At 40.8% G+C, this 22,487-nt stretch overlaps 1 protein-coding gene across 1 annotated transcript in view; it reads right to left on the bottom strand.

The window, feature by feature from the left end:
• Window positions 1–1,232: 1,232 nt before the first annotated feature.
• Ros1 (ROS proto-oncogene 1, receptor tyrosine kinase) overlaps window positions 1,233–22,487 on the bottom strand; it is a 127,048-nt gene continuing 105,793 nt past the window's right edge. Inside the window, exons 39-44 of the mRNA XM_027402106.2 lie at window positions 21,833–21,962; window positions 15,215–15,312; window positions 14,423–14,623; window positions 13,309–13,443; window positions 6,414–6,577; window positions 1,233–1,543 (exon numbers count right to left, since the gene is read on the bottom strand). Of these exons, the coding sequence (XP_027257907.1) occupies window positions 1,233–1,543; window positions 6,414–6,577; window positions 13,309–13,443; window positions 14,423–14,623; window positions 15,215–15,312; window positions 21,833–21,962 (1,039 nt within the window). The remainder of the gene's footprint in view (window positions 1,544–6,413; window positions 6,578–13,308; window positions 13,444–14,422; window positions 14,624–15,214; window positions 15,313–21,832; window positions 21,963–22,487) is intronic.

The raw sequence follows: 22,487 nt of genomic DNA, 5'->3' as shown, positions 1-22,487 counted from the left end.
TGTGTATGTGTTCTGTTTATGTCTGTGCAACTGTACCTGTGTGTGTGCTGGTGTGTGGTGTTGTGTGGTCTGCGTGTTGTCGGGTGTATGTGGGTATGTCGTTGATGGATGTCTGTGCCTTACTGTAGTTCCTGGTTGTGTGCTGTGTGCTGTGTGGGTTTGTGTGTGTGTGTGTGATTGTGTCTGTGTTGTGTGTGTGTGTCTGTGTGTGTGTGTGTGTGTGTGTGTGTGTGTGTATGTGATGCTGGGAATAGAACCAAGAGCATCATTCATGCTAGTTAAATGCCCTCTGCTGAGCTATATCTGTTACTTTCCCCAAACAATCTTTACATTTACATTAGTTTTCATTGTAGCATAAAAATCACAAGACAGGGGCTAAATAAAGTAGGGTCAGCAATTAGGAGAGCTGACTGCTCGTTCATTCCCCTCACCCACCATGGCAGCTCACAGCCTTCTGTGACTCCAGTTCCAGGAGATCTAACACTCCCTTATGGCCTCTGTGGGCACCAAGCACACATGTGGTTCACATACATACACTCAGGAAAACACTCATACACACAAAATAAAACTATATATGAAATAATGTCACCCAAGGCCCACACAACGTTCAGATTTCAGATTCGGAGGTTTCCACAGTCCTGTTTTCACTATGCCTAAAGGTGTTCATCTGAGTTTCCAAAAATACAGACTATTTTACAGTGTTGATTAAAGAGAATATTTTAGTGGGATAATAGCGTGCCCAATGAGATTTCTCATGGCACAGGGCGGCCCCCTCCTGTATGTGCTTCTAATTGTTTCCTGCATCCCCTTAAAGGTAATCTGCAGGACAGGTAGTCATTAGCAGACTCCCACCCACCCCACCCATCCCCACCCCATCCAGGTCCTTGAATGGACCTATTCCTGTCGATAACCATTTGGCAAAGATGTTTTTGCTGCATCCCAGACAGCAAGCCAGGCAGTGCTCTAAAGTAAACGGTTGTTTCCTTCCAAGACTTGGGAACTGTCGTGGGATTTCCAAACTCAGGAAGGTTTCTCTCATAATCCACTGAAGGTTGGGCCACTGGTAAAGAGAATGCTATGACTGAACCCAAATGGCTCTTGGAACCAAGATCAGAACTCGGGAACTTCACTGTTCAGAGCCGTAGACCACCACCACACCACACCTTTTGTTCTTTTCTGCAAGTAACGTAACACGGTGTTTATCTCAGGGCTGTATTTCCTATGAGACGCTGTCAATCAGATACATCTCCATGTCCACTGTGAGTGAGACAGACATAATTCAAGCCTTCAGACCTGCTAGGAGAGCAGAAGGCCACCTGTGGTTCTTGGCAGAAATCTTTGTCTGCATGCGATTGCTTCTCATCTTTCTTCAGACCATGGGACAAAGATTCTTTAGGGCCTAGAGGACCCTCAGGATTTTCCTCACCTTGGCTACATTTTGTGGCAAGTACCATATAGCTTAATCCTTCTTGGTTCTTGGTTTCCATCAATGCAACCGGCACCACATCGTCTGAATTCAAAACAACCGTTTTATCTTCTTCACCTGTGAATGAATATGGAAGTTACCTCAATATCCATCTCACATCTTTTGCTGGTAATTAATGCACAGGCTGTATAAGAACTTGGACAACTTCCACTTTCTGTTGTTGCTCAGCAGACTTTGATGAGGACAGCTAAATGCTAGGAAGACAAAAGTAAATGGGGCTTGCTTCCTGTCCTTTAGTCTATGACACTCTAGAAAAGTGGATGTCACCATAGGTGGTAATGTGCAATTACTTAAAGAAAGGACTGTATAAAATACCATGATACCCCAGAAGTTCTCACTTAAACATGTAGAACAGGTCATTGCCTTTATGATAAAGGTTATGAACCCCAGGAAGCTCTCCTTGTCTAGAATAGCTTTTGACTGTCCATCATACTTTATCATACAATTAGCTACCTGCCTTTAAAAGTTTATTTCTTTTTAAAATTTTAATTAGAAAGAAGATTATTTTACATGTTAATCCCAGGTCCCTCTTACCCCTCCTTCCCTGCCCCACCCCCACCAATACCCTACTTATCCCATACCCTTTCTGCTCCCCAGGGAGGGTGAGGCCTTCCGTAGGGGGTCTTGTATTTGGTAATTTAACTACTTGGTTTCAAAATATATTTTTCTTTTCTCTTTTTTAAAGACGTGGTCCTGCTATGTAGACCACAACAGCCATGAACTGGAAGTGATCCTCCTGCATCAGCCTCACAGGTTCTGGGATTCCCAGGTATATACTGCCATGCCAGGTTACTGGTTTGCTTGTGGAGATAAAAGATATACAGTCTACTGGAAGTGAGGCACGTACTGCTTATCTATAATGCAGAATCATTGCTCTTCAGAGTTTACATTCTGATGGAAAGAGATGGCAGTAAACTGACAGATCCTACATCAGGTGACACTAGTTACTGTGGAAAGCAATGCGCAGAGTAAAGACCAAGAGCAGTGGTTCTCAACCTTCCTAATGCTGCGACCTTTAACACAGTTCCTCATGCTGTGGTGAGCCCCAACCATAAAATTATTTTTATTGCTACTTCATAACTGTAATTTTGCTACTGTTATAAATTACAATGTAAATATGGTATGCAGATGGTCTTAGGTGATCCCTGTGAAAGGATGTTAGACCCACAAAGGAGTCACAACCCACAGGTTGAGAACAGTTGGCCTAGAGAATAACAGTATGCAAAGGAATTGGGAGTTTAAACAGCAGTCACAAAGTATCCAGGAAAGAGGTAAAATGCTAGTAGAAATACAGATTAAATAATGAACTTTCCATGTAGCTCTTTCATTTTTAGTTCCTGTTCAATACAGTACAGGAGGTTGAACCTAGGGCCTCAATTATGGTACCCAAGTCATCTTCCACTGAACTACATGCCTGGCCTTCTGTAAGCTTTTGGGACAAGGTTACCCTGAGTTTTCCAGGCAAGACTTGAACTCACAGCCCTTCTGCCTTGGCTCCCCAAGTGTGGGGGTAACAGAACTTGCCACTAGGCCTGCCTCCTCTTTTAGCCCTCTGTAGGCTCGGCTGTGTGGCTACACTAAGAGCAGTGAAAGGAGAGAGAACAAGGCTTCCTGACAGGAATATGCTAGATGAAGTAACAGCAGGAAGCCAAAGCAGCTGGCCATGTTCAGTAGTGCACACAAGGGGAAGGATGCACACCTGGGTGCAAGCTGGGTGACAAGGTTGAAGGAGGATGACATGAAGTATATTAATGATTATGATTATTGTTCAAGTTAACCCTTATAGAGCCCTTATTGTGCACTGAGCAATGCACTAATCGATAGTCATGCATTAACTCATTTTTTCCAATTAATAGGTACTGCTATTGTTTGCACTAAACAGGCCAGGAAGATGAGGCATGGAGGAGCTTAGTAATGTGCTCAAGGCCACACAACGAGAATGAGTTTGCATCCTGATGTCTCTCTAAGAGGTGGGTTAAATTCCCATGCTGTATGAGAAGTAGTGAGGATAGTGTGTGCCCTTTGTGGGATGTCAAGTTTGGCTAGTACCTACATGCTGAATACTGAGAGACAACCCAATTTCTAGTGACTCTGGCTCTTACCAATATGTACTACAGACAATGAAAACTCACTGTCTATAATAATAGCAATAGGAAATATCAACAAATAAAAGAAATAATGTATTTAACATGAAGTCGTTCAGCAGCTCCCACAGAATGAAGAGCAACTGCTCTTCACTAAGATGGTTTTAGGAGGCTTGGCGAAATCACAGAGCTACATCTACAGTTCACACCTTCCCATCCCTGTTACTGCTTCACTGACGTCCATCCATTTAATTTATTCAATAGTGTATTGGAACACTCCCACCAAGTATAAGTTTAATTATTTTTGCTTTGTTGGATGTGAGGGGAAAATGATCATTTATATGAAAGAGATACATTTCCCTTTGCAAATTATACTTCTGTGTGCCTAAGAAAAACCATTAACCAACTAACTTAATTGGTTCAGAGTGCTGGCAGCAATATTTAGTAACTTGACCCTGGCAAGCTTTTAGCAATTAATACACCGTGTTGCATAAAGAGAGCTCAGGAGAAATGTGGTGATGGGAGAGTTTGTTTTGATACTTTTGTTTAAAAAGTACTCTCTATAAATCCTACAGATCAGAGCCAAGGTGGCAGGCACTCAGCAACCTCTTTAAAGGGGAAACATTAAAAGGAAGACTTCCGAGTAAGACAGGGCATTTAGAGGCGAGACATAACTGCTGACTGGCTATGTTTAGAACAGCACAAGAGCATTGAGATTTCTTTCCTGTAGAACTCTCTGGGCTGGTGAGGTGATGTTTACACAAATGTTGGGATGAAGTCACTGGGATATTTTTACTAGGTGCCCAGATATGTTACTAATCTCCCTCCCTCTCTCTCTCTCTCTCTCTCTCTCTCTCTCTCTCTCTCTCTCTCTCTCTCTCTCTGTCTCTCTTCCCCACCCTCCCTCCCTCTTTTCCTCCCCTCCTGACTCCTCCCCCATTAGATCAGTATGACCAGAGGATAGGCATAGTGTTATTGCTATTGTTGCTGTACTCCTGCATTGCTTCATTTAAAAATGGAAGAAGTCCTTCCAATGACTTTCTTGGCTTCTTATATCTCCCACACTGACAACAAAAATGGCCACATCAATGTTGTTTTAAATATGCTCATCAGTCTGCAAAGCGGAATACTATCATTTAATACAATCCTCTTGTGTTAAAAAATTGCATTCAGGTTTGCCTTACAGAAACTGCTCCAAGGTTTACATTTTTGCAAACATGCAAACCTCACTCCTACTTTGTTTCTTCTCTCTTCCCTGCCTTTCTTCTTCAACTATAATATTGGATGCCAAAGCTTTAGTGGTTTCTTTCTATTTATTCAAAAAGCAGAATAATGATTTCTCTTTTACAGCAGTTAGACTTTTATTATCCCAGATTAATCTCTAAATCATATAGTTTAATTCTTTTCCATTAAAGTATTCTGAATGGTTATGTCTACTTCCCTAATTTTGTCAATGATATTTGTTTCTTTTTGTTGTTTGAGACAATGTCTCACTGTGTATCCTTGACTTTCCTGGAACTCCCTATGTAAGTAGACCCAGCTGGCCTTGAATTTGTGATAATCTCTGCCTCTGCCTACTAAGTGCTGGGATGGTAGACATACGTAACTACATTGGACTCTATTGCTAATATTTAGAACTTCAATTCTCTCTGTCAACACTTAGCATCCAAATCTGTTTGGTATGACCAGACCAAAATGTTGCATCATTTCTGGCAAGCAGTCAAGGCTAAGTTCTTTTGTCCTGTCTGATTGTACAGCCCATTATTGTAGCAACAATCCAAAAGAGCATGTGAAGATGCCTTGATGACAACCTCTCTTAGTCTCACAGTGAACCAACCATTCACAGGTCTATAGAAACCTCAGGTAGAACCTCAGGAAGAGCTAACCTCTCTGGTCGATCGGGACAGCCTCTATGACTTTTATAAAATACTCTTAATACACTGGAAAGGAAAGACTCCATGAGCAAAACCATGAATAAGATTGTGACTAAATTACTCTTGTAATCTTAGCACTCTCAAGATAAGGCAAGAGGATCATGGGTAATTCAAAGTCATCCTCAGCTACACAGTGAATGTGAGTCCATCTTGGGCTACACAAGACCCTGTCTCGAATAAAAAATAAAAAAGAATAACTAAATAGCTAATAAAATGCAGGTTAACCATAAGATGCACGTATCCCCCGGAAGTCTGGCTAATTCTGTAGCATTCACCCACTCCTTCCTTCACTAGAGGCTCACTGTACTTTGGGTTTCCATGACAACGCTCCTTTGAGGTTTTCTTCTTCCTTTTCTGTCTTCTCCTATTCATGTCCACGAACTTGTTGTGCCAGTCTCTCATATTCATGCATACCAAACTACATATTTTCAGGAAAACATACAAATAGAAAGATATTCATCAAAGTAATTAGAATGCTTAGTAATTGGCAGGAGGGAGAGGAAGTAGAACCAGAGAGGCATGTGGAGACAAACGGACTAAACAAATAAACAAAATAACGGAGAAGCCCTGCAGAGGCCAATGATGATAATGTGCCATAAACAGAGAGTCTCTAATTATCTAAGCTACACTCTGCACTTGGGATACAACTGATGAAAGGTAGGAGGCCATGAACAGACTGTAGGGAAGCAGCCTCTCATGTGGACTCCTTTTACTACCTTAGATAAGCATGATCTTTTTAAAATTTTGATATACAATACAAGGCAATTTTCAAAGAGGTATACAACAAACAGGATAATTATGGTACCAGTGTATTACTATCCTTGCCTACCCTAATGCACCTTCTGTGTACATTCCATTGTAACTTTGTGCTTTCCCACTGAGGAGGAAATTCTGAAGAATCAAGCTTACCTTCAAAGCCTTTATTGATGACTCCACTGGCATATGCTTCTTCTCCACACTGAGAAACATTATTTAAGGAAACATGTCTGAATAACTGAAGCTTGTCTTGGATGTTACGGAAAGTGGGTCTTTGGTCAGGTTCTTGAGCCCAGCATTGGGACATTAAATTCCACCTGGACATGTGGGTGAAGATGGGAAAGTACATGATGCCAGGGTGTCATGACTAACAATCCAGAGAAGGGCATGGTAACAAGCCCAAGTTGTTCCCATTTCCCCATGTTTAACACAAATGAACAGAGTGAAGATTTGTTTTTAAGAGCAGCTACAATATTAGTGCCTATAATACACAGGATATTCCTTTTGAAAATTTGACATTATCTCAGTAGTGATCGATCCCAGTTGACAGATGAGTAAATGGATGCTTGGAAAGTCTATTTAGCACATCAAGGAACTAACACCTTTAAAAACTATTGAAGAAGAAGAGATTATATTTTAAACTTCATAGACAGACATAAAAAATCTAAGGTTTACTCCAGTGTACAGAGATGTTCAGAGGCAGAATGACAGGCGGAAACCAGATTTGAGTCTGGAGCTGTTCCTCATACACTGCCAGGATTAATTCAGATACTCTCAGCTCCCCAGATATTCAGCACAGGTTGACTGACTTTCTCTGGATGACTGCCCAAGAAATGTCTATACAGCACTCATAACAATATATGTATATTCATCACAGATCTATTAGACACCAACATTGCTCATATGTACATGTGTTTAGGGTAGGAGCTAAGGTTTCCAGCAGTGTGACTTCCTTCTTCATAGGTGACATGTATAAAAATAAAAAAGAGTGACATTTTATCACACTGCAACTCAAATGAACAGGGAGGAAAAAGGTAACTCTATAAATACTGTCAATAATTAGATCTTTTTCAGATCCTTTTCCCACCTAAAAGAAGACAATTACTTTATTTAAGTAATTGTAGTATAAGGTCTGGTTCAATCCACCATCTTAAACCATGTCCTTAGGTAATGGTCACATTTCTCTATAATGAATTCAGTTTGTCTTATTTCTGGGCTATTTCTACTCCTTTGTTCTTTTTTCCTAACAGTATCCGCATATCTGCCAGAAAAGAAAGAGGCACACTGCTGTGTGGTGGCACCATGAGGGGTCCTGGATAATCTTCAGGGCTGATATGAATTCAATCCAGAGTAACAGGTCCCATTCACCCTGTATACACTGGCAACTAATAAGGAGCCAAAGACTCTAGATAGCTCTATTACTTCCATCATTGGTTTTCTAAGCTACAAAGTTTCTGATGTTTTTGAGACTTTCATATATGAGTACCATATATACACTATTTCCATCCCTTCCCCCAATGCCTTCCATGCTTCACACTCCCTGTCAACACCTTTATAGCCTTTCCTTTTTAAAATTATTATTGAGACAGGTGTAGTTGTGCATCCCAGCACTTGGGAGGCAGAGGCAGGCAGATCTCTGTGAGTTCCAGGACAGAAGGGGCTACATAGATATCCTGTCATGAAAAAAACAAAACAAAAATTATTACACACACACACACACACACACACACACACACACACACACACACACACACACACACACACACACACGCCCCTACTGAGTTAATTTAGCATTGCTCATATGTACATGTGTTTAAGGCTGACCACTTGAGACTGGAGAACTCATCTCTGGCAAAAAAAAAAAAAAAAATTCTCCCCTAGCCAGGCAGTGGTGGCACATACCTTAATCCCAGCACTCCACTCGGGAGGCAGAGGCAAGTGGATCCCTGTGAGTTCGAGACCAGCCTGGTCTACAATAGCTAGTTCCAGGACAGGCTTCAAAGCTACACAGAGAAACTCTGACTCAAGAAAATTAAACCAACCAAACAAAGATTCTCTGACTCTCAGTAGCCACTGATTGCCTGTAGCTCTTCATCTAGGGATAGGACCTCAGACATTTTCCAGTCCATGTTCACAAATTATGCATGTCCTGCTTAGGCAACCATCCTGTTAAGATTCCATGGGCACAACGTCCCTGCCATGTCTAGAAGACACTATCTATGATCAACCACCTGCTTTTGTTTCCCCAGAGCTAATGAAGCAGATTAGGGATTAACAAAGGAATGGATAAATAAACATAAACTGGGAAGTATTTTAAAAAGAATTATCTGTGATGCCACTTAAGCCCATGAACATGTAGGAGTGCACTAGAAGAGGGGAAAGCATGTGCAAAGTCCTAAATTTGGAAAGAGCTTGGCACACTTTAAAATCTGAAAGAAGGCCAGAATGGCTGAAGCACAGTCACGGAGGGGAAAGGATGAAATGGCATCAGAAGGGGAAGCAGGATCACTCAGGTCTCACAAACCAGGTAAGGAGCTATTGGAGGTCTAAGGACCTCCAGTGGTACCTAACTGCCTAAGCTTAGTACGCACACTTGAATTTGTAAAGGAACATTCTAGCTGATAGATGGACATTGGGTTGTATAGGAGCCAAGTAAAAGCTATAGACTAAAGATTAAGAGACATTATGGCTTGAACTAAGGTGAGGACAATGGAACTAGAACAAGAGTGTATTCAATTACTAGGTGACAATTACCTAGACGTCATCATAAGTATTTAAGTGTCTATTTTAGAAGATATAATGAAGTCTTGGATTCATTATAATAAAAACTCCGCTTGTATTTGTTTCATTTCTAGATGTGTAACTTGTAACTCAAGTCCATTTTGAGTGCTGAATACCAAGGTATTGTGAGAAGCAACACTGGATGTTTTCTATGGGTTGTTCTGATACCTTCAAGGGATGTACAGTGTGCTTACAGAATGTCAGACAGCTTTGTTTTTATTGTGTTCCAGTCATATCTGAGAAAGAATTGAATGATAACTAATCTATAACCTTTTCTTATAATGTGTGCCTTGTAGGAACAAAGCTGGCCCACATATTTCACTGATGGAATCATTAAAGATAAGATTATAATTGACATCACATTGTGACTCTTGAGGCAATAATTAAAACATAATGTGGATGGCTGATGTAGAGGTTTTTCTTAATAATTAAAAGGAGAAAATAAAATAATTCTTCAAGACAGCATTTCTGAAAATAGAGATAATTGCCTTGATACTGACAAAAATATGCTAAGACATCGCATTTCAGATGCAAAGTGCTAACTTGCCTGTAACCTACTTAATAGACACTATCTGGGGGAACAGAAGGAAGAGGAGAGGAGTAATTGAAGGCAGGCAGAGAGGTCACCCCTACAGCTGACACTTAGCCCAGCACCCACACACCTGCTCTGCTCTCCTCGGAAAGTTCAACCTCATGTTTTATCTGTGTAATTTGTTTACTCAGATATGCTTAATAGTTTTATCTAGTAGGGCTTTAACTTTACAATGAATCCAGCCATCACTCTTGACCTTCTAGACAGCCAAACACTGCTCAAAGCCTGTTTGCAGAGACAGCATCGGACTGACGAGAGAAGCTGCAGCAGCTAAAAGTAAAGACTAGAGCCTCAAATAGCAATAAACTGGCAATGGGATGAAGTGAAGAGGCTTTTAAGAATTTAATAATCCTAAGAAAGCTTTAGTTGGGTCTTTCAAGTAAATTAACGATTACAGCTGCGGCTCAGGGGGTGGCTTCTTACCAACACAGGTCAGTGTTCAGGACTGTACTTCACACACCTCTAAAGTCACAGTAACAGATACCCAAGTCTAGATGCATTTTCTATTTCTTGGGTTCATTTAAATTTGTGGGGATGCTTGTTTTAATTCTAGAAAAGTGTTCACTCTGCTTGGAGTGATTCACTCGGCTAAGAACTGGGCTTCAAATCCTCCACTCACTGTGTGACCCTTTGATCTTCTTTACATCTTTGTTTTTTTTTTCTTCCAAAATAGCATGAGACTCATTAGCTGTGTTCAGTATTCCTCTTCATGCATATTAAAGTCCTTGGATTCATGAAACCATTGAAGTTCGACAAAGGAAAATGTATGTCATAGCATCTTTTACTTTTAAGGGGGCAAGTGTCTGTAACTATTTAAATAAGACACATAAAATAAAAACTTCAAGAATCCCTCTTTTCATTATGTCCAGTTCCAGAGAGACTTGCTTAGAATCGAGCCGAACAATTTTCAAAGTCAGAATGATATGGTATGACTCCTCGGCCTGCCATTGTTGCCTCCTACATCTGAGAGTCTCTCCAGGAAGTCTGTCACTGTGATGAGTCCATCACAGGACCCCAGAAAGCTCTGTGTGCAGCAGGTTTCCCTTTGATCCTGTTTCTTCACAGGAGTGGTGTGCTGGTCGTTCACAGCAAAAGCTAGGGAGAACACATTGACTGCTCTTCCCACCCTCCCACCCCCTCTCCCTCCCCCACCCCGCACACCTGAGCCTTCGAACAGAATCCAGGAATGCTCTGAACTCCACATTCCAGCAATAGCTAAGGAAAGCAGGGCACCCTGAGCTCTCCTGACCCAGAGGGCACGCAGGTGCCCAGTGTTTAGCTGGTGGGTGGAGGTGCAACCCGGCTCAGTGCAGACTTTCAGCCTCTAAGCTGGGCCTGTGATCTCAGAGGAGCGCTTCAAATAAAACTTAGTTCCCTGTAGACTCCAAGGAAGAGTAGTTAATCTTTATCATGACAACTTAAGGCCATGGCCAGATTGAATGGCATGAAAGCTCCACTTCCTGGTACACGTCGTTTCCATGGTGGCTCTTAACTTTACCCAGGGTTCTGAAGAGTCATGCAGCCAGAAGTATTGCTTGCTTTTTTTACGACGTTCAAATGAATTTCAAAATCATCAATGGGCAGTCTTGGTTTCAAGGAAGTATATTTGTATAAAAAGTAGGTCAATACTCAATGATATTTTTGGAGGGATTTTTAATTAGTTAATGTTGTTAATTTGTTTTGTTCGTTTGTTTTGCTTATATATTATGGTTTCTGACTTTGTATTTGATGGGAACTCTGTGTTTACAGTGTATGTGTGTTTGCATCTAAATGTGTTTCTTGTGCCTTTCTCTGGATCTTTGTTTTTCTGTTCATTTGCTTGTTTTGTCCTATTGGGGTTTGTTTGGTTTTGTCTTATTTTATTATTAGCATTTTTTAGACAGCTGTTTGTTTCTAATGAGAGAAACTGAGAAAGGAAATGAATCTGAGTGGGTGAGGAGGTGGGGATGACCTAGGAGTTGGGGGAGGAGGAACCATAACCAGAATATATCATACAAAAAAATCTACTTTCAATTACAAAAAGGAAATCAACTAGGTCAAAAATGTATTCAACTGAGAAGTTAATTTAAAAGTACACAAAATATTATCCTTTTCCCCCACACTCCTAATTAGAATGTCTAGTACTTCTTCCTCCTTGAGTTTTTAATGCCTTTGAATAGAGCAAAATCTTAGATACTTACGTTTTCTATTTCACAACTTACTGGTTTATATTTATCTCCATCATCCCAAAACAAAATACCTGAACACAGTAAAACTGTATAATTCATCTATTCCTTAAAAGCCTATCCAAAAATATTGCATGATTCTGCTGGTATGTGTTGCCTACCCCTGGTGGGAGGGAATAACATGAAAGACACAGTTATAAGAGCAGAGGGAAATTTTGGTGTACTGAAGATTCTAGAAGAATAAGTAGGAGGTAGAAAATAGTGATGAGTTTTCCAACTATGGGAGCAAACTTTATTTCCTGTTTGTGCATACTAGTTTTCCCTTCTAGCACTAAATTCGATGGTTCATATAATTTCTTAAGTTAAAGACTTTCCCTGTCTCTCCTCAAGAGACTCAAGAATCAGTTTAGGATCCTGCTGTCAAATGTCGCCAAGTGTGCACACACCTGAATGTTTTAAAGGCTGAATTAGAAACGTGTGGTAATTTCTATCTTCTAGCAAGAAGATGGAAATAATGCAGAACCATTCACTAGTACAACATCCAACCAAGGTGCCCAGTTCTTAATCATTCTTTGGCTCAAGTCTAAATAGTCCTCGAAATAACACGGCATCGTCAAGGCAGTGCAACCATGGTGTGCATCCGCATACTGCTAATTCCTTCTGCATTTGTCTGTACCACACAGTTTAGCACTTTATTACGTGCTGGCTGGCCATCTGACTGCCACCTCTACTGTCTCATTCAGAGCACATTCCAAGATGTACAAGAGCTGTGGCCTGGAGTAAAAGCATCTGTACACACGATGTTTGTCTTGGCAGTGTAGGCAATGTTTATACTTGCTTGTTATTTGTTTGTTTGTTTTACAACCTTTTTAAGTGAAACATCCCTTGGAAAAAGTTCTGTGACAATATTTCTGTTGACAATGTCCACGGGAAGTGAATTTGTGTTCACCATAGCTTAATTTTTTCTTTGAATTATAATTGAGGTCAAATCACTCACACTTGGGGTAACTATTAGAACTCAATAGTAGCCAGAATCAATTTGACCAAGTCACTCACAGTAATTTTGTGTTAAGTGTATAAACAAATCAATCTGTACAATTTTTAGTAATCGTATATCCCATCAGTCAGTATAAGCTATATCAAAAAGACAATCCAAGTTTTAACTAATATAGTCCTATTTAATATAATATTTTAAGGCACAGATCATATCCAAATAAAGACTCTCAAAGTAAAATGAAGTACACACAAATACACACACAAATCTTATACTTATTTACTTGAGTTTACTTACTATGACTGCAAATATATTATACTCCCCCAAATTTTGTATTGAAACAAAATACTATATGCATATGTAAGAACAAATCCCATCTTCAGTTTATATTTTATGTGGGATGTACAAATATATAAATCCCAGGTTTTCTTTTAACAGGCCATACCAGTGAGCCCTAAGACTGCATGTGCACATGTTTCTGCTTTGGGGGTGCTTATGTTAACATAATTAACTTACAGATCATCAGGACAATTTCTTGGTGGCTCCAGCCTCCCTCCTTCTTGCACATAGTTTAAAACATCAAGGTTGGAATGTGCTGGATAAGGTTGATGACCAAGAGTTAAAATCTCCCAAACCAGAATTCCAAAGGACCTAGGACGTTAAAGGGTTCTCTTTAATTATATTTATTACAAACATCAGGGTTACAGTAGCTTCTCCGGCATCGTTATTCCTGGGGCTACAGGGCCTACTTTGTGATTGGCATTATTGGCCTTATAAAAAGCAAATAGGAGACTTAAAAGGAGGTTGATATTAAGAAAAAGTAGAACAAGACACTGTGGATGAGCCACATTTCAAAGATGATAGAAAGGCTTAGTGGGGGGGGGGGGCACACATACAAAGACCCAGACACAGGAGCATGCACAACCACACATGTACACAGAGACATATTCACACAAGAGCACATACAGACACACATGGAGGGCTTGTCACCATGTCCTCCCCTACCCCAAATTTGAAGAGGATAAAATGATAATAAACATGGAGAACAAAGTCATAAATAAAAATGGATTGCTGAGGGCAAAGTTTTATCTCCTATACAAGTTTTCTATGGCTTAAACAACTTAAAATTCACTGGACAAATCTATAAACTTTTAGCAGCTCTAATCAAAAGTTGAGGGAAAATGAGCAAAGCTCAAATAATCAAAAGACCAAACTTCCCCAATGTCTACATTTTTTCATGATTTCAAGTCTATCTATAAATTAGTGATGAAACATCCCCCATAGAATTAGGGCACTTTCATGAACATTACTGATAAGTACTAGTTCTACTAGTTGCAAATATATACACCTTTGGTGTATAGCAAAATGCTTGAAACAAAAGAGTCTATTTCATGAAAAAATTTAAGATAAATGATAAAAAAGTTATTGAGAGAGAGGTGTAAAGGACTTGAGACACATAGTAGTTCTCCTCGACTACCAGCCACAGGTGACTCACTAACCTACCTGTACACACATATCATACACACACGAGGGGGGAGGGAGAAAATAAATAATTTTTTAAAGGAGCAAAATTATATATCCTGATATTAGACAGTTTTGCCCCCATTTTTCTGTGTCCTGTTTAGCTCACCATACATCAGATTGAGAAGTGAAGATTCCATCCATCAAGTTTTCTGGAGCCATCCACCGGACTGGAAGCAAGCCTTCCCCTCTTTTTCTATAATAATCATTTTTATAGATTTCCCTTGCCAGTCCAAAGTCGCCAATCTTGACTACCCGAGGACTGGTATAGTCTTTCACAGACACAAGGCAATTCCGGGCTGCCAGATCCCTATAGCAAAAGTTACATTTGATAAAGTTGAACAGCAGTCCAGAGATCATACAAGTAATACTAGTAGGTCTGGAAAGAAATGAGGCATCTGTTTGATTAACATTGACTGACAATTTGGCAAGATCCAGAATCACTTAGGAAACAGATCTCTGGGCATGTCTGTAAGGGAATTTCCATATTTGGTCAGTTGAGGTGGGAGAAATCTACCCTAATTGTGGACATCTATGGGGTAGGGTCCCAGATTAAATAAAAAGGAGAAACACAATTTAACACCCATGCTCATCTCCCTTTGATTCCCGAGTATGAATGCAATGTGGTCAGCCGCCTCACATCCTGTTGCCATGACATCCCCCTACCATGATGGACTGTCACCTCAAACTATAAGCAAATAAACCCTTCCCATCTTCATTAAGTTACATTTGTTGGGCATTTTGTCATAACAACAAGAAAATGACTAATATGGAGGCTCTATAGAGTAATACTGGTCCTTTGAAGAAATGAAAATGTGTAACTCTCTAGTGTGGGTTACCCAAACTACACACAGTGGTCATATGACCATCCAACAACCTGGTATCCAGATTATTATAGTACCTGTGAATGAAGTGCATCTGCTCTAAGTAGACACAGCCTTTTGAAATATCCACACACACCTCTACAAGGTCAACCAAGGTGAGTAAAGGGCCATGAAACTGTAAGAGATGAAGGAATTACTATAAGTATTTTCGCACCTGGCAGAAAATACATACATATATGCATGAATATATATGAATACATAATGTATTTATGAGTATATACTCTTGTATATGATGTTCTAAAGAAATTTTTATAGCCATGAGAACTCAAGAGGAAAACATACAATTATACATGGTAGCAAATTATATTTGTAAATTTGAAATCTAGTTCTGCTACCCATTATGTGAATTTGCTCATTAATTAAGCAATTTTCTTGCAAGTAATGGGCATATTGTGACAGACTTCTTAAGATTCAAAATAAGATATACAGTATTGCCAACATACAATAAGCACTTAATACATAAATGGCATCTGATCACGTAATAGTAGTAATAATCTAAAAATAACCCATGCTAGCTAGATTAAAGATTGGTTCAATGGCCTTTGATGACATCAGTCAGAACAATGGGCTTGCCCCACATTGGACCCCCCACTCTGTAAACTGCAAACAAAATATCTTTCCAGATTATTTTTTTCATCTGTAAGTGCCAGCAGAAATATAGATAAGCTTATACTCATTGAAAGGAATTCTAGTGGGGGAAAAAAGCTAGTCAACATTTTTATTAGTAGCATATGGAGAAAATTCAAAGTTCCTGCCTGGAGGCCACAGTCATACACTGAGCCTTTCCATATCCCTGCAATTACCTTGGTCCAGGTCTTTATCATCCCTAATCTGATGCATTCAAAGACATGCCGTGTGTCCAGCCTCTTGTCTTTTCATTAGCTCCCTTGTTGCACCTAACTTCCTGTAGAACCTATTATCAGATGTTGGGCCCAGCGTCATGGCAGCCCCAGGCTGCATCAGGCTCTGTATAGGCCCATTAATTTCCCCTTCACTTCTCCTCTCAGAAGTCGCACTTCAGTTTTTCTGAACTATCCGTCCTTCCTTGGATCTACTCTGTTTTCCAGCCCTCCTCTTTTTTTCCTGATGTTTCTTCATTAGAATAGACCCTAATTCTTGATCTCTCTCACATCCTTCACTAAGCAGCTCAAATGACTCCTGAAACTATACAACCACCTTACAATCTGACAATTACTCATGTAAAGGTGCTGCCCCCTCTGCTTTGCTCATACCACAAAAGTGAGGTCCTCTTCATACTCTGGGACAGAATACCACCAGGGCACCATGTGACACTATACATGGCTGATTCACCAAGCTCTGGCCTGCTGTTCTAAAGGAATCTTTATCAGGATTACAAGAACTCATGAAGAAAATATACAAATATGCATAGTGATATAGTATATATGTAGAAATACAGTTCTGCTGCTAATTCTTTGAATTTTCTTAAATCAAGTAGGCAATTTTCTCATATATAAAATGGAACATAGTACAACTGACCTTTCAAGGTTAGAAATAAGATATATAACATTGTTTATATATAACAAGCACTCAATCGCATCCCTTCCAAATCTGGATCAGGTTCACCTATGTCATGGCCTGTACCTGAATCTTACCAGGCATCCTGACTGGCTAGCTAGCTGCTGTGCTAATAGAATCATACTTTACTATAGGCAAACCTCACTTTACTCATAAGCAGTTTATGACTCTTAAACTTCATGTTGGTGACTAGCACCCTGTTCCCTTCTGATAAGATTTCCATGGATGCTGTCTGCCTACCTGCCTTCATGAATCTCCACCCACGTCTCTTATCCCTTGTAACAAGTTGGGGCACCCCCATTACCCCATGTTTGGCCTCCTTAACATTAGATGCTTCCATCACCTGCCACTTGTCATATCTAGCTAAATTCTTGTCATATTAAATCTTGATCAAGGTCTATCCTGCAAATGTTAATCACTCAATAAAAAAAAATAGTTGTGCATCCTTAGCTGTCAGGGAAATGCTAATGAAAAGGACTCAAAGATACCATCTTACACCTGTCAGAATAGCTAAGATCAAAAACACTGATGACAGCCTATGTTGGAAAGGATGTGGAGTAAAGGTAACACTCCTCCACTGTTGGTGAGATTGCAAACTTCTACAACCACTCTGGAAATCAGTATGATGGTTTCTCAGAAAATTGGGAATCAATCTACTTCAAGACCCAGTAATACCACTCTTGGGCATATAACCAAAGGATGCTCAATCATATCACAAGGACCCTTGCTCAACGATATTCATAGCAGCTTTATTTGTAATAGCCAGAACCTGGAAACAACCTAGATGCCCGTCAACCAAAGAATGGATAAATAAAATGTGGTACATCTACACAATGGAGTATTACACAGTAGAAAAAACAATGACATCATGAAATCTGCAGGCAAATGGATGAAACTATAAAAAGGATCATCCTAAATGAGGTAACCCAGACTGAGAAAGACAAACATGGAATGTACATACTCATAAGTGGATATTAGGTGTAAAGCAAAGGATAGCCAAGCTATAATCCACAGCCTCAGAGAAGCTAGGTAACAAGGAGGACCCTAAGAGGGACACATGGGTTTCTCTGGGAAGGGGAAATAGATGAGATCTACTGGGTAACCTGGGGTGGGGGTGGAGAGGAGGGGATGGAAGCATGGGAACATGAAGGATCAAGTTGGTCCAGTTGGGGGTGGAGAGAGTAATGAAAGAGGGAGAGGGCCATTTTGGGATTAGGGAGAAGCCTGATGCCAGAGAAACTCCTAGGAATCCACAAGGATGACCTCAGCAATAGTGGAGAGAGTGTCTATACTTTCCTTCTCCTGTAATCAGATTGGTGACTACCCTAATTGTTATCAGAGAGCATTCATCAAGTAATTGATAGAAGCAGATGAAGAGATCCACAGCCAAGTACTGGGCTGAGCTCCTGGAGTCCAGTTGTGAAGAGAGTGATGGATTGTATGAGCAAGCAGGAGGGGTCAAGACCATGACATGAGGGAACCCACAGAGATAGCTGACCTGAGCTAGTGGGACCTTATGGACTCTAGACCAACAGCTTGAGAGCCTTCATAGGACCAACCTATGGCCCTCTGCATGTGGGTGACAGCTGTGTAGCTTGTTCTGTTTTGGGTCCCCCTAGCAATAGAATCAGGACTTGTGCCTGTTGTATGAGCTGGCTCCTTGGAACTTTTTCCCTATGCTGGGATGTCCCACCCAGACTTGATGCAGGGGGAGGAGCTTGGTCCTTTTCCATATATTATTAGTAAAATGCCATGCAGCAAGTTCCTTTAGAGAAAAGCCACAGTCTCCACTGACCTACCATTGCTACCCAATGAAAAGTTGACAAATTCAATAGCATTTAGAAAGCAGCACATTTGCCTTAATTTGAGGACATGTTTAACTCAAGACTGTTGCTTCTAGCATAATGCTTTCTAGTACTCCTGTGTGGAGGTGACTGGTCACAAGGGAACTGGCACAAGTGAGAGAATGACAATAGTAGTATTGTCTGCCGTGTGTGGACTAAGCACCCAACAATGTCTTGTCTTCAATGGGGAAATAAGATAAGGCCCTGGGAAATGTTCTGATCCATCAGAAAGAAAACAGTGGAAGAATGGCAGTGCCCCCTGAAAACCAGTCATTACAGCTGACCATGGTGGCACACCCCCCTAATCCCAGCCTTCAGGAGACCCTGGAAACATGTAAGTAACCTTACACAGATTAAGCAGGTTGTACCTATGTACTTAGGAATATATATTACACACACAAATATACATGTATGTATATATATTTACGTGTATGTATGTGTGTATGTATGCATGTATGTATGTAACAACAACAATGAAAAAAGACGCCATGAATTTGGAGGAGAGAAAGAAAAGATATATGGGAAAGTTTACATGGAGAGATGGGTAGGGGGAAATTATAGGACTATATTATAATCTCAAAAATGAAAAGAAACATTTAAAAATAAATAATTAAGGGGCAAAAAAGCAGATTAATAGATAACAAATTCAGGGATCAGAATGTTGTCTCAAAAAGTTAAAGACACAAAAAAAGCAAACCTTTGCCACAAGTGCATGCTTTCCTGAATCAGAAAAGAGTAGTCATGGGGGCTGGAGAGATGGCTCAGAGGTTAAGAGCACTGACTGCTCTTCCAGAGGTCCTGAGTTCAATTCCCGGCAACCACATGATGGCTCACAGCCACCTTGAATGAGATCTGGTGCCCTCTTCTGGCCTGCAGGGCACATGCAGGCAGAAGACTGTACACTTAATAAATAAAAACTTTTGGAAGGAAGGAAGGAAGGAAGGAAGAAGGAAGGAAGGAAGGAAGGAAGAAGGAAGGAAGGAAGGAAGGAAGAAGGGAAAAGGCAGTCATGTAATGGATGGTAAAAGGGTTCAGTATAGGCAAGAGTAAAGGGAGACAGCAAGATGAACAGGAAGGAAGCCTGAGAATAGCTTAGCCTGGAACCAGCACCTGCATTGGCTCCTGGGAGGAAGTGTCCAAGAAATAAACTGAAGTGCTCAGTTGCCATTCTGAGAATAGTGACACAATTCTGTCAGAGAGTTAATAGAAAAAGCAGATGAAGATGAAAGCAAAAGACAGTCCTTATGAACTAGTCCAAGATCAGAAAAATAAAATGAACATCACGATCACAAGACATAGCTGACTCAGCTGCATGTAATGATGAAAATTCACACAAATGCAAACCTGGATGCTGGTACCCTGTGTGTGATGCCGGGAGCCGTGGGGCAGGGATGTGAGGAAGTCCGTGTTAAAGTCCCTTCCACTTTAGGAAGTGAATAGATTTCCTTTCAAGATGCCTCAGTATATAAGCAGAGTATTTGGAAAAACAGGTAAATACCAAAAGACATGTACAAACATGGAAGTGCACTGAGACAGTGCATGACCTCCTGGTTTTTACACTATTCACCTTGCTTTATGCTTTGTTTAGCCATACAGTGTTCAGTTAGATTGTGGGTGGGTCTTAAATCTATGGTTTTTAAACTGAGTGCTTTGTCTCTTGTCTTCTCATCTGAGGCATGAAGTATGATCCTGCAGGAAGGTCACTTCCTGGCTCTGTCCAAGAGGCCAGAGCATTTCCAGGATCTGCACTGTGCCAGGCACTGGGAACTGAAGGATGGGTAAACTGGAACCTCACTGGGAAGGCTGAACTCTAGAGCAGAGGTTCTAGGGGTGGATATCTGGGTGGGGGCAGCAAACAGGATACTGAGTAGGTGGAACAAGAAAGGATACATAAGTCAAGAGTTTTGTTTCAGCCAAAATAAGTTTGTGATGCCAATGGAGGACACCAAGAAAATAGGGCCTCTAAATTAACAGATCCATCACATAGGAACTCACAGAGACTGAGACAGCAGTCAGGGGACCTGCAAGGGATCTGCTCCAGATGAAGGTGCAAGAGCTGCAAGGGGAAGAAGATACAAGATCCTACCCCTAAATGAGATGCTGTTGCCAATTGACAACCACTTGAAAATGAAAGTTTGCTGTTCTTAAAGGGAGTCTCATCTCACCAGGGAAACAAACTACTCAAAGAGTTGACTGCATGCTGGGAGGACTCTTCCTTCTGTTTGTTTTGTCCAGTTCTGACCTGTCAGTTTTTGTTTTATCTTATTATATTTTGTTGTATTATTATTATCCCTTAGAAGTCTGTTTGTTCTCTAATGAGAGACAGATAAAGGGTGGATCTGGATGGGAGGGAGGTGAGGAGAAACTGGAAGGAACAGAGGTAAGGGAAACCATAATCAGGACATATTATATGACAAAAAAATCTACTTCCAGTAAAAGAGAAAAATGAACAAATTTTTAAAAGTCCAAATAGCTCTATCATCCTGAAGAATATCTCAGCCTACCAAAATCAAGGTTAGCAGAACCATCCAGCTGCAAAATGTAGTATACGTCAAGACTGGAAATAAAATTTGGGATAGACAGAGTAGATGAAATTAAGAGATACATAATTCCACACAATCCTTTTGGGGAGTGTGCTTTTTTCTCAATTTTTTTATTTGAATTAGAAACAAGATTATTTGTTTCTAATTTCAGTTCCCTCTCCCACCCCTTCTCCCCTAACCCCCCCCCCAACTAACACCACCCTATCTATCCCATACACTTTCTGCTCCCCAGGGAGGGTGAGGCCTTCTATAGGGGGGTCTTCAAAGTCTGTCATATCCTTTGGGATAGGGCCTGAGCCCACCCCCATGTGTCTAGGCTCAGGGAGTATCCCTCCATGTGGGATGGGCTCCCAAAGTCCATTCCTGTGCTAGGGATAAGTACTGATCTACTACAAGAGGCCCCATGGATTTCTGAGGTCTCCTCACTGACTCCCACGTTCATGGGGTCTGGGGGAGTATGCTTTTTATTCTTTTTTTTTTAACAAGAGGTTTGTTTTCTCATTCAGTATTAAAACCAGGCTCAACTATTAGCTCAGTGTTCCAATTACCATAATCAAACATGACAAAAGATACACTTTCTTTCCATGGCTACCTTCAAAGTTTCTCCCACCAGTCAAAGCTACTGCACTTTGAATTTAAAGAAAATCAACAGGAAAGCCTAGCACAATGCTTTAGAATGCCAGTACAGCAGATGCCACCCCTACCCACCTACCGTCGTCCCCCGGGCTTTCCGCAAATAGCTTAGAAGGTCTCCTCCTTCCATCAATTCCAGAATAATGTACTGGGGCTCACTCAGCAGACAGACTCCCAACTGCTTCAGAATGTTGGGGTGATTAAACTTGCTGAAAGGTGAAAAGATACAAGCTGAATGACATGACAGTGACAGCAATCCCAGCTGGGGTCTTTATGGAGCAAGCATTTTACCCCAAAGTGTCCTTTGGAAGCCCTCACTGACTGCCTCTAACATGGGAGAGCTTCCCTGGCCTAAGTCCCCATCTGTGTCCTTGCCTTAAGGAGGGAACATGGCAACCCCTAGTGGCCAGAGCATCTGAGCAGAACAGACAGGGTTTTAGAAGAAATAATGTTTCTCATTATGGGGGTTTTATGATTAGCAAAGAAAGCAATTTTGATGAATAGCCTTCTTCAAAAGCTGTTTGGAAGCATGTCTGTGTCATCACAATTATGACATATGACCTCTCCCTTTTAGGGGAACAACTCAGATCTTCAGGTTTGCGCCTCATTGGTTCATGAAGACATTAGAGTGTGTAAGTCCCAGACTAGTTAGAGGACCCAGCTTGACTTCCCATGAGCCTCTACCTCCCACTTCTCCTTAAGATGTCCTTGAGCAGTTCTCAGGATGATTGCAG

The sequence above is a fragment of the Cricetulus griseus genome, chromosome 2 (assembly GCF_003668045.3).
Source record: "Cricetulus griseus strain 17A/GY chromosome 2, alternate assembly CriGri-PICRH-1.0, whole genome shotgun sequence".
In the NCBI taxonomy this organism is placed as follows: Eukaryota; Metazoa; Chordata; class Mammalia; order Rodentia; family Cricetidae; genus Cricetulus; species Cricetulus griseus.
The sequence above is the reverse complement of the archived record's forward strand: the minus strand, read 5'-3'. Positions and strand labels throughout refer to the sequence as shown.